We start from the raw sequence: 13,319 nt of genomic DNA on the forward strand, positions 1-13,319 counted from the left end.
GCTCTGGTTATCTCTCGCTTGGACTACTGCCATGCGCTCTCTTTGGGGCTACCTTTGAAGGTGACCCGGAAACTACAACTAATCCAGAATGCGGCAGCTAGACTGGTGAGTGGGAGCGGCCACCGAGACCATATAACACCGATCTTGAAAGACCTACATTGGCTCCCAGTACGTTTCCGAGCACAATTCAAAGTATTGGTGCTGACCTTTAAAGCCCTAAACAGCCTCAGTCCAGTATACCTGAAGGAGCGTCTCCACTCCCCATCGTTCAGCCCGGACACTGAGGTCCAGCGCCGAGGGCATTCTGGCGGTTCCCTCACTGTGAGAAGCCAAGTTACAGGGAACCAGGCAGAGGGCCTTCTTGATAGTGGCACCCACCCTGTTGAACGCCCTCCCATCAGATGTCAAAGAGAAAAATAACTACCAAACTTTTAGAAGACATCTGAAGGCAGCCCTGTTTAGGGAAGATTTTAATGTTTAATAGGTTATTGTATTCTAGTGTTTTGTTGGAAGCCGCCCAGAATGGCTGGGGAAACCCAGCCAGATGGGCGGGGTATAAATAATAAATTATCATCATCATCATCTGCTCTGAAAACCCACAACGAAGGAGAGTCCGCCACATGGGGGGTTGGATGATCCTTTGGGTCCCTTCCAGACTCTCCGATTCTGTGATTCCGAGAAAGTCCATCCCAATGTTCAACAGAAAGTTTTGCCTCCTGTTGGGTCACAATTTCCTTTCTTGCCATTGGAATCCAATGGCCGTTTGTCCTTTGAGAAGACTGAGAAGACCCAAACCAAAGGATTCAAGCGAGAAGAAAGGAGATTTCCACTAAAGATTAGGAAAAACTTTCTGACATTAAGAGGCGTTCAACAGTGGAGGAGACTCCCTTCACTGGAGGTTTCTAAACAGACCTTGGATGGTCACCTGTCCGGGAGTCTTTAGCTGTGATTCCTGCATTGCAGGGGGTTGCAGGACCCTGAATCACAACTCTACAATTCTGATTGCCTCCTCTGTTACCTGCCCTCCTGTGCCCAGGTGACTGTGGAGGAGCGCAGTTGCTCCATGGATGAACCAAGCATTCACAACTTTAATTAAAAGGGGAGCAGGTTAACAAAACATCAGCCAGATCTATGAGCCTGGTGGAATTCATGCATCGTAATCTGATGCTGAAATTGGGACGCGGGTGGCGCTGTGGGTAAAAGCCTCAGCGCCTAGGGCTTTCCGATCGAAAGGTCGGCGGTTCGAATCCCCGCGGCGGGGTGCGCTCCCGCTGCTCGGTCCCAGCGCCTGCCAACCTAGCAGTTCGAAAGCACCCCCGGGTGCAAGTAGATAAATAGGGACCGCTTACTAGCGGGAAGGTAAACAGCGTTTCCGTGTGCGGCTCTGGCTCGCCAGAGCAGCGATGTCACGCTGGCCACGTGACCCGGAAGTGTCTCCGGACAGCGCTGGCCCCCGGCCTCTAGAGTGAGATGGGCGCACAACCCTAGAGTCTGTCAAGACTGGCCCGTACGGGCAGGGGTACCTTTACCTTTAATCTGATGCTGAACACAGACAGTGTAAGGGGGGCTCTATTGTGCTGGTGGGGAGAGAGGAGTCCCACACCTGGGGAGCCACAAGGAAAATGCTGCTTTTCATAATCACAGCAGGAGCTACAGATGTTGGCAGAGCCTCTCCCACTAATGGACTTAAACATGCAAAACATCCTCTCCTATTGTTCTTTAGTGAACCCTTTTAAAATCACGGCTAGTCTTCCACAGAATGAACTTCAGGAAACCCAAGTTAGAAAAACAAGGTTTCCCAAGGTTACGCTTGCTTATCCACCGATAAAAGAGGTGCGTTGACATTAATTCTGCACACTTTTGAAGCTCCTGCATGGTGCCTCTGAGCTGAAATAATTCACAGTATTCACAATCATTCATGTATGTGCTGATTGCCCTCCGTATCAAGTATCTAATTGCAAGGAAGTAAAACCCTCCGTTTTATTTTCCTCCACAAAGGGCTGTTTTCTTATTGCCATTAGTTTGGCCTTCTTTTCTACGGTGTCACATTAAACATTCATTAGAACTCAATTTGGGCAAGTCGCATCCAGTATTGTTGCCCATAATATTAACAAAAGAGCCAACTATTTCCTCTGGGAATAGCTAAATTATTGTGGCTCTTGAAAACAGATCCTAAGCATTCACACACATTCATACATACCCACACCAGCTAATTATTGCGTAAGTTGGGACCTTGGTGGCAAAGAACTGAAACGACTAACAGGAATGGATGAGAAACTGTTAAGTCAGCTGTCTTTATATATTGTGAACTATTTCTAGAGAGCCGGCTCACTCAGGAGACAGCCCTGAGAGGGAAGCTGGTAATATTTCACACACGGCATGTGCCTGGACTAACAACTGGTTGTTGTTTTTTTGTGGGGAGTGGGGCTACCTCCCACTTGGCATGAGAAAGCCAAACGGAAGAGAGCATTATCAGACAGGCTTTGTTTCAGAAAAAGCTATTCGAGGCCTGTTTCAGCATCCTGCAAACACATCACTCTTGAAATACCAGTTTTTACTCCATCTTTATTGTCCTTTGAAATACAACCAGGGCTGACCCAACTCATTAGGCACTGCAGGGAACTACTTGGGACAGAGATTTGGGGACTGTGCCCCCCTAGATTTTTTCAGACTGCACCTTTCATCATCCCTGGTATGACAGATGGAGGGGGAAGAGGGAGGAAAAAACAGGCTGGGGCTATGGGAACCAGGCAACAATTCATCAATCCCTTAATTTGACTAGATCAGCAACCCCAGGATTATTATTTTTTGGGGGGAGGGGGGTAAAGCAAGAGGTAGCAAGTTACTCTGGGAGCGGGTGGCGCTGTGGGTAAAAGCCTCAGCGCCTAGGGCTTGCCGATCGAAAGGTCGGCAGTTCGAATCCCCACGGCGGGGTGCACTCCCGTTGCTCGGTCCCAGCGCCTGCCAACCTAGCAGTTCGAAAGCACCCCCGGGTGCAAGTAGATAAATAGGGACCGCTTACTAGCGGGAAGGTAAACGGCGTTTCCATGTGCTGCGCTGGCTTGCCAGATGCAGCTTCGTCATGCTGGCCACGTGACCTGGAAGTGTCTCCGGACAGCGCTGGCCCTCGGCCTCTTGACTGAGATGGGCGCACAACCCTAGAGTCTGGCAAGACTGGCCCGTACGGGCAGGGGTACCTTTACCTTTAGCAAGTTACTCTGGAAAACCCTTAATCCAGGGGTCATCTAGTCCAAGTCCCTGCAGTGCAGGGACCACAGCTAAAGAATACTTGGGAGTCACCACCTCATCAGGGCAGGGACTTGCCCTCTTGAACCCTGTAAAACATCACACACACACTGGTGGTGCTATATAAAGAATAGCATTTGCCACTGTATATATCCAAAAATAGTGGTACAAGACCAAGGTGAGCTACTGTTTTACTCTGCAAGGCATTCAATATAGGATGAAGAAGCGAGTTCAATTTCTGGATTTATTTATTTTTCTGGAGGGAGGCTTGCAGGGACGACAACCTCTGACTTTAATTATTTTGCTACACATTTTGTTCCGCACTTAATAACCTTAAGGCTAATGGCATCTTCATTCTGTAGGAGCCCCTGGTTGAAGTCCTAAGTGCATGGACTGCAAGAATCAATTGCATTAATCAAATTGATATGCACCATGCTGGGGGAAAACTGAAGTTAAAAAGCTCCAGGTTATTACTCAGAAGGGGACCGAAGGGTTACAGAGAGGCAAACCCAGTTTCCGGCTTTTCCTGATGTAGCTGTCCAAGGTACTGCAGTCTACAGTACCTGTAAGGAGGAAAACCTGTTGAGTTTGCTAGTGTAGCGCAGAGACAGAAAGAGCTCTCTGTCTCTGGGCTCTAGCATCAATTACATCTTATTAAACAAGCATTTGGAGTGAGCTGGCCATCTGTTCATCTTAATGTTGGTTCTTCTGTCTCAGAAGAATGACCACGACAGTCCAGTTGCAAAGTTGCATCTAGGTCAACTTTTATTTATACTGAACAGCTTTTAAAAATACAGAATAAAATAGCATTTATCTACTATTATTCACAACATCTGGTCCAAATATTACATATTTCTTAAATATTTCAACGTTTAATAAAGCAATGTTAGAAAAAAATATCCCAACAAAACACAACAAAATTCATAAAAATCTCAATAAAAGAATTACACATCTCAGAGGGAAAACCCAACTTGGTTTGTAACATGAGATTGTGCGGTCAAAAGTCATTCACAAAAAAAAACAACTCATGGGAAAAAGAATATTATTATTTATCCCCACTGTCTAAAAAACAGTCAAAAGAGTTTGTTACATCAAAAGTTGTTATTATGAACAGACCAAAGAGGAGGAAAAGAAGATGCACTAGAGTTTGGATTGACAGCAAGATGGTTCACTTGGAAAGATGTCAGGCAATGCACAAGGGAATTCTCTGCTATCAAATATGTACTGATGACTAATCACAGCCACAAGCAAATTATAACCAGACAGGAATGTTTTTGATGCCACTCAAGGTGAATTCTCAATACTTAAAGCAGCCCAGCACTATAACGGTTATAGAGACTAATGGGCAGAAGCTAAATACTGGTGAGCAGGTGGCCGCCTCACAGCACAGATGGGAAAGGATCTACCACTACAAAATGGGAAGCCCCAGCAGTCTGCTCTTCTCCGTCCAGGCAGGTTAAGAAACTGTTTGAGTGAGAAACTCTAGATATGCACCATGCACCATGCAAAAGAAAACAATACAAAATACAAATGGTGAGTGTATCTTGCTCCCAACGCCGCCTTCTTCTGGTGGTGAAAGGTTGGTTATTTTTTGGTTCAAGAAGGCCACTGGAGAAGAAAAGGGGGGGGAAAGGCCATTTTGTGCTGGTCTGTCATGCATATTGAGATATGAGTTGCGTCGTCACTTTGGAATGCAGGCACACGTCCGATGGCACAGGGCTGCTTCTCCACTTTATGGTGTAAAGAGAAAGGAGGCTGCTTCTGGGCACTGAGCAAAGGGGAAAGTGGGATGGGAGTCACTTCTGAGGCTCTGCCCCTTGCATCTAACAAAAGGGAAGGGAACAGGGGTCGAGAACCAGATGGCCCGTTTCGAATCTGGGCCTATCGAAACCCCAAGAGTGTACAAGCAGCCTTATCATATGCCTTCCCCACAAGCACCTTCACTAGGCTGGGTTATTCTTCTTTCTGGGAGGCAAAAGCAGCCAAATAGAGAGGAAGGGCCTTCAGCAGCTGCATCCTTGGAGCACCTTGATATATGTGGAAAACATACTTCAGCCAGTGAAGTAGGCTCAGGCTAGCCATTGGCTTTAAACCATCAGCTACTGAACCATTAGGCTCTCCCCAATTCCTCCCATCGACTCCTACAGGAATCGTTTTAGGAACCCTACCTGCAGAGTTCATGGCTGGGATTGGGCTGAAAGCAAGGAGGCACCAAGGTGAAAAACAGAGAGCGTAAGTGTCTCTAAGGATGGTCCTTGTCCTTAACCATAACATGGGAAGAAGCCTGAAGTTATGCATGCCATCAGAATTTGGCACTTCATAGATGATAGAAGGCTAGAGCCTAACTGTGCCATCAAGTGAGAGGTTGACATGTTTTGGTCTGATTGCTTAATCTTTGCATCTGATTAGCATCTCTTTCCAATTCTCAACCAGAGACATTTTGGTGTTTGAGGCAGAAAATCCAAAACTGATGTTTGGAGTCACCTCCTGACTCCAAACATACACAAAATAATTAACGCAGCAAGCCTCATGGAAATGAACAGCAGCCGTGCAAGAGCACAGTTAACCCCTGTTCGCTTCAAGGAAGTAGGAGAACGTCCCTGTGGATTGTTCCCCCGGGGGCCAGGGTGTGGATGCCTCCCACAGTGTCACCCCCTGAACAGGAGTCAGAATCAAAAGCTACTCTGTCAGGTGGCCATGCATCTAGTCTCATGGTTGGACCTGCTCTGGGCTCAACATGTTCCATTGCTAGTACACAAGCAATGCTGTTACCGGTACCAATGTTTTCAAGAGAGAGGTGATCGATAACTTCTCTCTGTTTTTACTTAAAGGACATAAGCATGGGTAAATAAAGTATAAACAATCGCTAGCAATTCGTCAATGAAGAAATTCTATCACATGACATTGTCATGACAATCATATCACTCCCGCCCAGGAAACCTGTGACAATTATTATCCTGGGTGGAAATGTTACTCGTTGGGTGTGTGTTTCTTTAAGTCTATGGAAATAGAATACTGCAATATTCATGTACAAAGTTGCCATATTGAAAGTTAGTATTAAAGGATGTTAAGACAAATCGACTGTGTAAATTTAAAAACTCCTTCCCTGATGCATCTTATTCTGATTAATACTTTTTTTTTTCAATCACAGATAAAATTAACCATTAAATATAAATTCAAGAGGCATAATTTTATAAGACACATTCATAAATCTTAGCCAGAGTACTTAATTTAAAAAAATTAACATAGGTTTTTATTTTAAATACAAAAGCTCAGAAATTGTTTTGCTTTCAATATACGTTTCTAGATCTTTGACATGACAGTGATGGTTTAGTCATGAATATTTATTTCTTTTAACTGAAATTTGTCAGTGATTTCCCCCAACCTCTCTCGTAAGGTGATCTGTCTGGGCAGAATTGTTTAATAGCAGAAAGACAGGAGGCTACAATAAACACACAATTCAAAGCATCACAACCTTGTTCTGACTTCCTTCCAGCTAGGATACATGTAAGGAGCTAACCGTTCTTTGCTCTCACACAATACTGGGATCTACTCCAAACGCAGCATATATACGGTTGGAGCCCAATGTCTGGTAGCTGAAGTTCATACACCACTTTGAAAAGTTAAGAAGAGGTACATCAGATACCTTCCCTTAATTGAAATTCACAGGCCTTGGAGGTTATCCAGAAAAATGAGTTTTCTGAATTCTCTCTTAGGAATACAGCCCTAAGCCATTTTGATCCCCGAGTTGGACAAGGCGCAGATTATGGTTCTTCCCACTAATTAACACAAGGTGCCATCTGCCATTCATGTGTCCAACATCACTGAAATTAATGGGAGCTGTGAAAGAACACTGCTGGGCTCTTTTGCTTTAAGGGTGCTTGACTCCCATCTCCTGCTCTTAATGATACCCAAGACCTGCTATCTCACTACACTTTCCTATCTTGGACTCTCTCTCCAAAGTTAAAAGCATGCTTTCTTCTCAGGACAACAAAGTATTCTTGCCACAACTGCAAAAGCACCTGACCTTCTGGATGCTCTGCATCCAGGCTGTCAAAAATCTTTTGTAAAAGCAGCAGCAATTGCAATGCCCTCTTGTGGTTGCTTCTGCAAGAGAAAACCCGCCACGGCCTTCGCTTTAACCACTTTGCCTTTCAAAGTGAACCTGCCTCGTCTCTCTCAGAATATATATATATATATATATATATATATATATATATATATATATATATATATGGGGGAGCAGAGTAAAGCGGACTGCACTTGTAAACACTGCAAGACTCTGGAAACATTTCAGTCCATAGCTCTATATCCCAGGAGGGCTGTAGAACTTCATTTTAAAAACTCACGTCATTTGCACCTCAGAAGTGAGACAAGAAGGATGGATCACTTTAACACCTCTTTTCCTTCTGTGTGATATATGGACTAGCTCTTAGCTGCATGTGTCAAGCGGCTACTGAAGAAGTTGGGTGCTTACCTTGCCGCAGTTGTTAGCAGAATATGAAAGCTACTCAAGATAGCTGTAGCCACACAGCTGGTAGCAGGGCACATGTAACAGCCCATCTTTCTTATTTACTGCGCTGGGCCCAATCTATTGGAGATCTACTCTTTTACTGAAGCAAAAGGGGAAGCTGTGGAAGAGTGTTATTACAGTAGTGCATCACATTCAGTGACATCTTCAGTTCTGCTATAAACAAACAACTGGCACCTTAGAAAACAAAAATGACCAAAACAAGGATATACTAAATTCTGACAATGTTATGAATACACAACATTTGCCTCTCTAATGCAGCCTTCAACAACCTGGTGTCCTCTAGACTTTGGACTACAATTCCCATATGGCCAGGCTGGCTGGGGCGGAAGGGGATTGTAGCACAAAATATCTGGAGGGCGCCAAGTTGGCGAAGGCTGCTCTAATGTGTGCGGAAAATCTTGGCTTTGGCATTTTGCATTATTATAAGCCACCTATAGGGGGGAGGTTCCTTCCCACCCACCTTTTCTTTGGTTGCTCATAAAATAAAGGTGGAAAGCAAACATGCTGCCCCTGTGCTTTTACTCAGAAGTAAGTCCCACTGCGCCCAATAGAGCTTAATCCTAGGTGAGTATGCACAGGATTGTGGCCTTAGTTTCTGAAGCTCGTGCAACACCCCGATTTAACCTTTTTTAAAAAATTTAAAAGCAGCTACTTTGGGGGGCTGGTTTTCATGATACCTGGTTTGAATCCAAGACAGCAAACTGCTGCAAGGTCTCTGAGGAAAGATCAGAGAGGGGAAATAACCCTGATGTGAAAAGCTATACAATGAAAATGTCACTGAAATGGTGGGAAACACCCACAATCTGCTGACTGCCTTCCCTTCCCCACCATTCAATACTGATACATCAACGCTCCTTACACCTTTCCCAAACCCTAATAGCCTCAGTAATCAACAAGAGTGGCTTTATGCCTCTCATGCTTGAGAAACTGACAACAAATGTACAGTACCTGCTTTGGGAACTAAAAAAGGAAAGAGAGATACAAAACAGGAGCACTTTAGATCACACCGACTTTGAGAGTACAGGCTTTGAGAGAAGACTTACCCTAATGCCAAATCTTTCCACAGCTTCAAAAATGCCTTTTGGGCCACATCGGGGGGGGGGGTGTAGGGGGACGACAATAAGAAAGGAACAAAATGCTGATGTCTAAAAACTAATCTGCAACAGTAAGAACATTACACAGGAATAATTCTTTTACAATTATAAATGCATGATGAGCATTAACAGCTATGTAATGTCAGAGCCAAGACTAGTAGAAGAAAAAAAATCAAGAGTCTGAATGGCACCCACAGAGGGCCCCCGATACCCGTTAAACCACCCAGTGGACAGTGATGCACACACGGTCTCTCTTCTTTTAAAAGCAGGTCCCATGTTAAGCTCGGAACGGGAGGAAAACACAAAGGCAACATTAACTGAAGGATGTTTCTGGGACAGGCAGAACTGCATGAAGCAGGTCAGTACGAATCCAGAGACAACCAGATAGTTCCCTTCTCCATTGAGAAGTAGTGAATTTGGCTGCTTAATAAATATCACTTTTAAAAGACTGGCCTGAAGGGATGCAAGACAGTGAGCTGCTTAGGCAATCTGTCAGGTTCAGGGATGTGCAATTTGACGACAGCCAGAGGCAAAGCCCCAGTCAACCCTGTCCACAAAAGGTGCTCAGCTAGGACTCGTTAAGCACCCCAGAGCCATGTCACTTTCTTAGGAACAGAAGCTTGTGCAAAGGCACCGCTTGTCGGCACATCCAATACACAATGCTGGGAAGCTTTGAAAGCACTGTCGAGTACGGAACACTTTGGTACAATTTGCCAGAATAATGCCAACAAATGACTGGGGGCTTATGAGAGTTAAATTTAAAAAAATGGAATGTATCAGCTATAAAATGGGAAAGACACAGCCTGCTTAAGCGCTGTGTTTACAATATTTACCAATTTTGGATCTGGATTAAACGTTGAACAGTAGTTGCCCCGCCAAAATCAGCAAAAGCAAGTCTAACAGTACTTCTTAAAAACAAAACAAAAAGCACAATGTAATTAGAGAGAGACGTTATAGATAGCTATCACTGTCCACAATAGGAAAGCTATATTTTATAATCTGTTTCGGCTCTGGTTCCAGAATTCAAAATGCAGAAATACAAAAAACAGTAAAACAAAACAAGGTCAGCAAAGAACTGCAGAGGTGTCTGTCACTGCAGCTGGTCGACAGGGGCTGCAGCAGCAGCAGGGGCTATACAGTGGCCTCCGAGTCCTCCTCCTCTGTGCTCTGGCAGCCACTGTTTTGCCTGAAGCCTTTCCATGTGTAGCCCATGAAGGTGGGGCTGATGGGTAAAAAGCGGAAGCATTTGTACTTCCTCACAAACTCCATGCCAAAAGGCAAGTCATAAGTTTCCATGCCATCAATGGACTTGCTGCCTTTGCACACTCCTTTCTTCCATTTCTGGATTCCTCTTTCTTCGGGGCTTCCTGGGTATCAAAAGGATAGGGAGAGAGCTGCATCAAGAGCTGAACATTAGAGACATAAGCCCCTCTCTCATAACACTAGGGTTCGTGGACACCCAATGAAGCTGAACGCTGCAAGATTCAGGACAGAGCAAAGAAAGTCCTCCTTCATGCAACACAGAGTTAAACTATGGAACTTGTTCCCGCAGCTAAAGGTAAAGGACGCCTGGACAGTTAAGTCCATTCAAAGGCGACTATGGGGTTGCGGCGCTCATCTCGCTTTCAGGCCGAGGGAGCCGGCGTTTGTCCGCAGACAGCTTTCCGGGCCGTGACTAAACTGCTTCTGGCACAATGGGACACCATGATGAAAGCCAGAGCGCATGGAAACGCCGTTTACCTTCCCATCGCAGTGGTAACTATTTACAGTGGTGCCCCGCAAGACGAACGCCTCGCAAGACGGAAAACCCGCTAGACGAAAGGGTTTTCCGTTTTGGAGGCGCTTCGCAAAACGAATTTCCCTATGGGGTTGCTTCGCAAGACGAAAAAATCTTGCGCGTCCTCGCGGGGTTTTTTCGCTCCCCCCCCCCTTTTCCTAAGCCGCTAAGCCGCCTATCAGCTGTTCTGCTGATAACCCGCTTAACAGCTGATCGCGAAAAGCCGCTAGACCACTGTAGCGCTAATCCGCTAAGGTGTCAATGGGCTTGCTTCGCAAGATGAAAAAACCGCTAGACGAAGAGAATCGCGGAACGGATTCTTTTCATCTTGCGAGGCACCACTGTATCTACTTGCACTGGTGTGCTTTCGAACTGCTAGGTTAGCAGAAGCTGGGACAGAGCAAGAGGAACTCACTACCGTCATGTGGATTCGAACCACCGACCTTCCGATCGGCAAGCCCAAGAGGCTCAGTGGTTTAGACCATAGAGCTGCCTGCGTCTCTCCTGCAGGAGACAGAGATGGCCACCAACCTAGATGGCTTTAAAAGATTAGACAAATTGATGGAGGAGAGGGTTATCGGTGACTGCTAGCCATGATGGCTGTGCTCTGCCTCTCCAGTTGAAGGCACCAGTGCTTCCCTGTTGCTGGAAACCAAGGGAGAGAAGGGTGCTTCTGTGCTCAAATCCTGCTTGTGGGCTCTCTATGCAGTGGTGTCCAAACTTTTTTCAAAGAGGGCCAGATTTGATGAAGTGAAGGACTGTGAGGGCCGACCTAAGGGCCAACCAAAGTTGTTGAACTTTTCTTAGGATTGAAGTTGTTGAGGTTTTTTTAGGATTTTATGCCAGGAGATAAACTGCCACAGGGGCCGGATTAAACCAATTAGGCCCCCAAAATGGACTTTGGACATGCCTGCATTAGGGCATCTGGTTGGCCACTGTGGGAACAGGGTGCTGGCCTAGAGGGGCCATTGGCCAGTTCCAGCAGGCTCTTATGATGTGCTTCTAAGCCCCTTTGACAGGAAAGCTAGCCCCACTCCCTCAGCCTGAGCACTGAGTGGGATACCTGGAAAGTGATACTTGTGCAATTGTGCACAGGGGCTCCAGCTGCCTCAGGGCAGTAGAAGGGGACCTACAAACCCATGAGCCACACAGAAATGAATGAGGATTCCCCAAGAGCACACAATTTGCACTGTTGGATTGTGCTCTGTGTCAACCTGTAGCTGTGCTGCGTATTTTCAGCCTCCAGTGTCACAGTGTCTTTAACAGGAAGGCAGGGGAGGGAAACAGTGGGGAAAGGCAGCCTGTTGCGCTACTCACCTGGAATAGTGTTGTCTAAAATAAATGCTACACAACCCCCAACGAACATGGCTGTAGTGAGAAGAACATTTAACACTTGATCAATGCTGGCTATTCCTACAAGAATAAAAGGGGAGGGAGAGACTTAGAGCAAAATCTGAAGAGCCGCCATATTCATACGCACATTTTCAGGAGCCAAAGTCACACTGTCCACACAGCACAAACACCTGGTGATGTGGATTGCTTAGCAATGCTCATATATTTATCACCATCATCATCATCATACCGGGGAGTCAAGGAAACTTGCACAAATTAAAATGACTCAGATAAAATACAAAAAGCTAAAAACATATAAAAGACAATCGTTTAAAAGTAATAAAGCAATAATAGAACTAAAACATTATATATTGCTATTCCATCCACCCCATCCCTCACATGGACACAATGGACAGCACTACTCAAAAGTCAGTTGGGAGGCCAGGGTAGGGGGGCAGCCCTTAGGCAATTTCCCCTACTACTAGGAAAGGGCTATAGTTCACTGGTAGAGCACAGGCCTTGGATGCAGACAGTTCTAGGTCCAGAATCAGGTAGCAAGTAGCAGTAGGGTCTCTGCCTGACATCTTGGGAAACTGCTGCCAGTTTAGAGTAGGCAGTACTGGGCTGGATGGACCGATGGCCTGACTCAGTGTAAGTTGGGTTCATGGAACCATGGAACTGCAAGGGACCTCAAAAAGAAATTTAGTCCCACCTAAGGTAAAGGGACCCCTGACCGTTAGGTCCAGTCGTGGCCGACTCTGGGGTTGCGGTGCTCATCTCGCTTTATTGGCCGAGGGAGCTGGCGTACAGCTTCCGGGTCATGTGGCCAGCATGACAAAGCCGCTTCTGGCGAACCAGAGCAGTGCGCAGAAACGCCACTTACCTTCCAGCTGGAGGGGTACCTATTTATCTACTTGCACTATGACGTGCTTTTCGAACTGCTAGGTTGGCAGGAGCAGGGACCGAGCAACGGGAGCTCACCCCGTCGCGGGGATTCGAACCGCCGACCTTCTGATCGGCAAGCCCTAGGCTCAGTGGTTTAGACCACAGCGCCACCTGCGTCCCTAGTCCCACCTACTGCAGTAAATTTACTACTACAGCCTCTGCTTGAAAACCTCTAATGGAGGGATCACCACCTCTTACACTGTCAAAGAAGCATTTATCATCAGAAGTTCTTCCAAGTCTTTGATTTGAACCTGTTGTTTCAATCCTTTGGAACAAGAGAAAAAGAATTTGCTCCTTTTCCTATATGATAGTCTCTTCTCCAGGCTAAACATACCTAACAGACTCCCAGCTCTTAACTTGTTCTTCAACTATTTAGCCCTTGCCATCAGTG

The 13,319-nt window shown here is 45.9% G+C and overlaps 1 protein-coding gene across 8 annotated transcripts in view; it reads right to left on the reverse strand.

Annotated features, from left to right (window-relative positions):
• Window positions 1-6,476: 6,476 nt before the first annotated feature.
• SLC23A2 (solute carrier family 23 member 2) overlaps window positions 6,477-13,319 on the reverse strand; it is a 79,597-nt gene continuing 72,754 nt past the window's right edge. For all 8 annotated transcript variants that reach the window (XM_077931205.1, XM_077931204.1, XM_077931202.1 and 5 more), the window contains 2 exons: window positions 11,969-12,064; window positions 6,477-10,241 (listed from right to left, as the gene is read on the reverse strand). In XM_077931205.1, coding sequence (XP_077787331.1) covers window positions 10,006-10,241; window positions 11,969-12,064 — 332 coding nt within the window. In that variant the 3' untranslated portion in view covers window positions 6,477-10,005. The remainder of the gene's footprint in view (window positions 10,242-11,968; window positions 12,065-13,319) is intronic.

This window comes from Podarcis muralis, chromosome 7, assembly GCF_964188315.1.
Source record: "Podarcis muralis chromosome 7, rPodMur119.hap1.1, whole genome shotgun sequence".
In the NCBI taxonomy this organism is placed as follows: Eukaryota; Metazoa; Chordata; class Lepidosauria; order Squamata; family Lacertidae; genus Podarcis; species Podarcis muralis.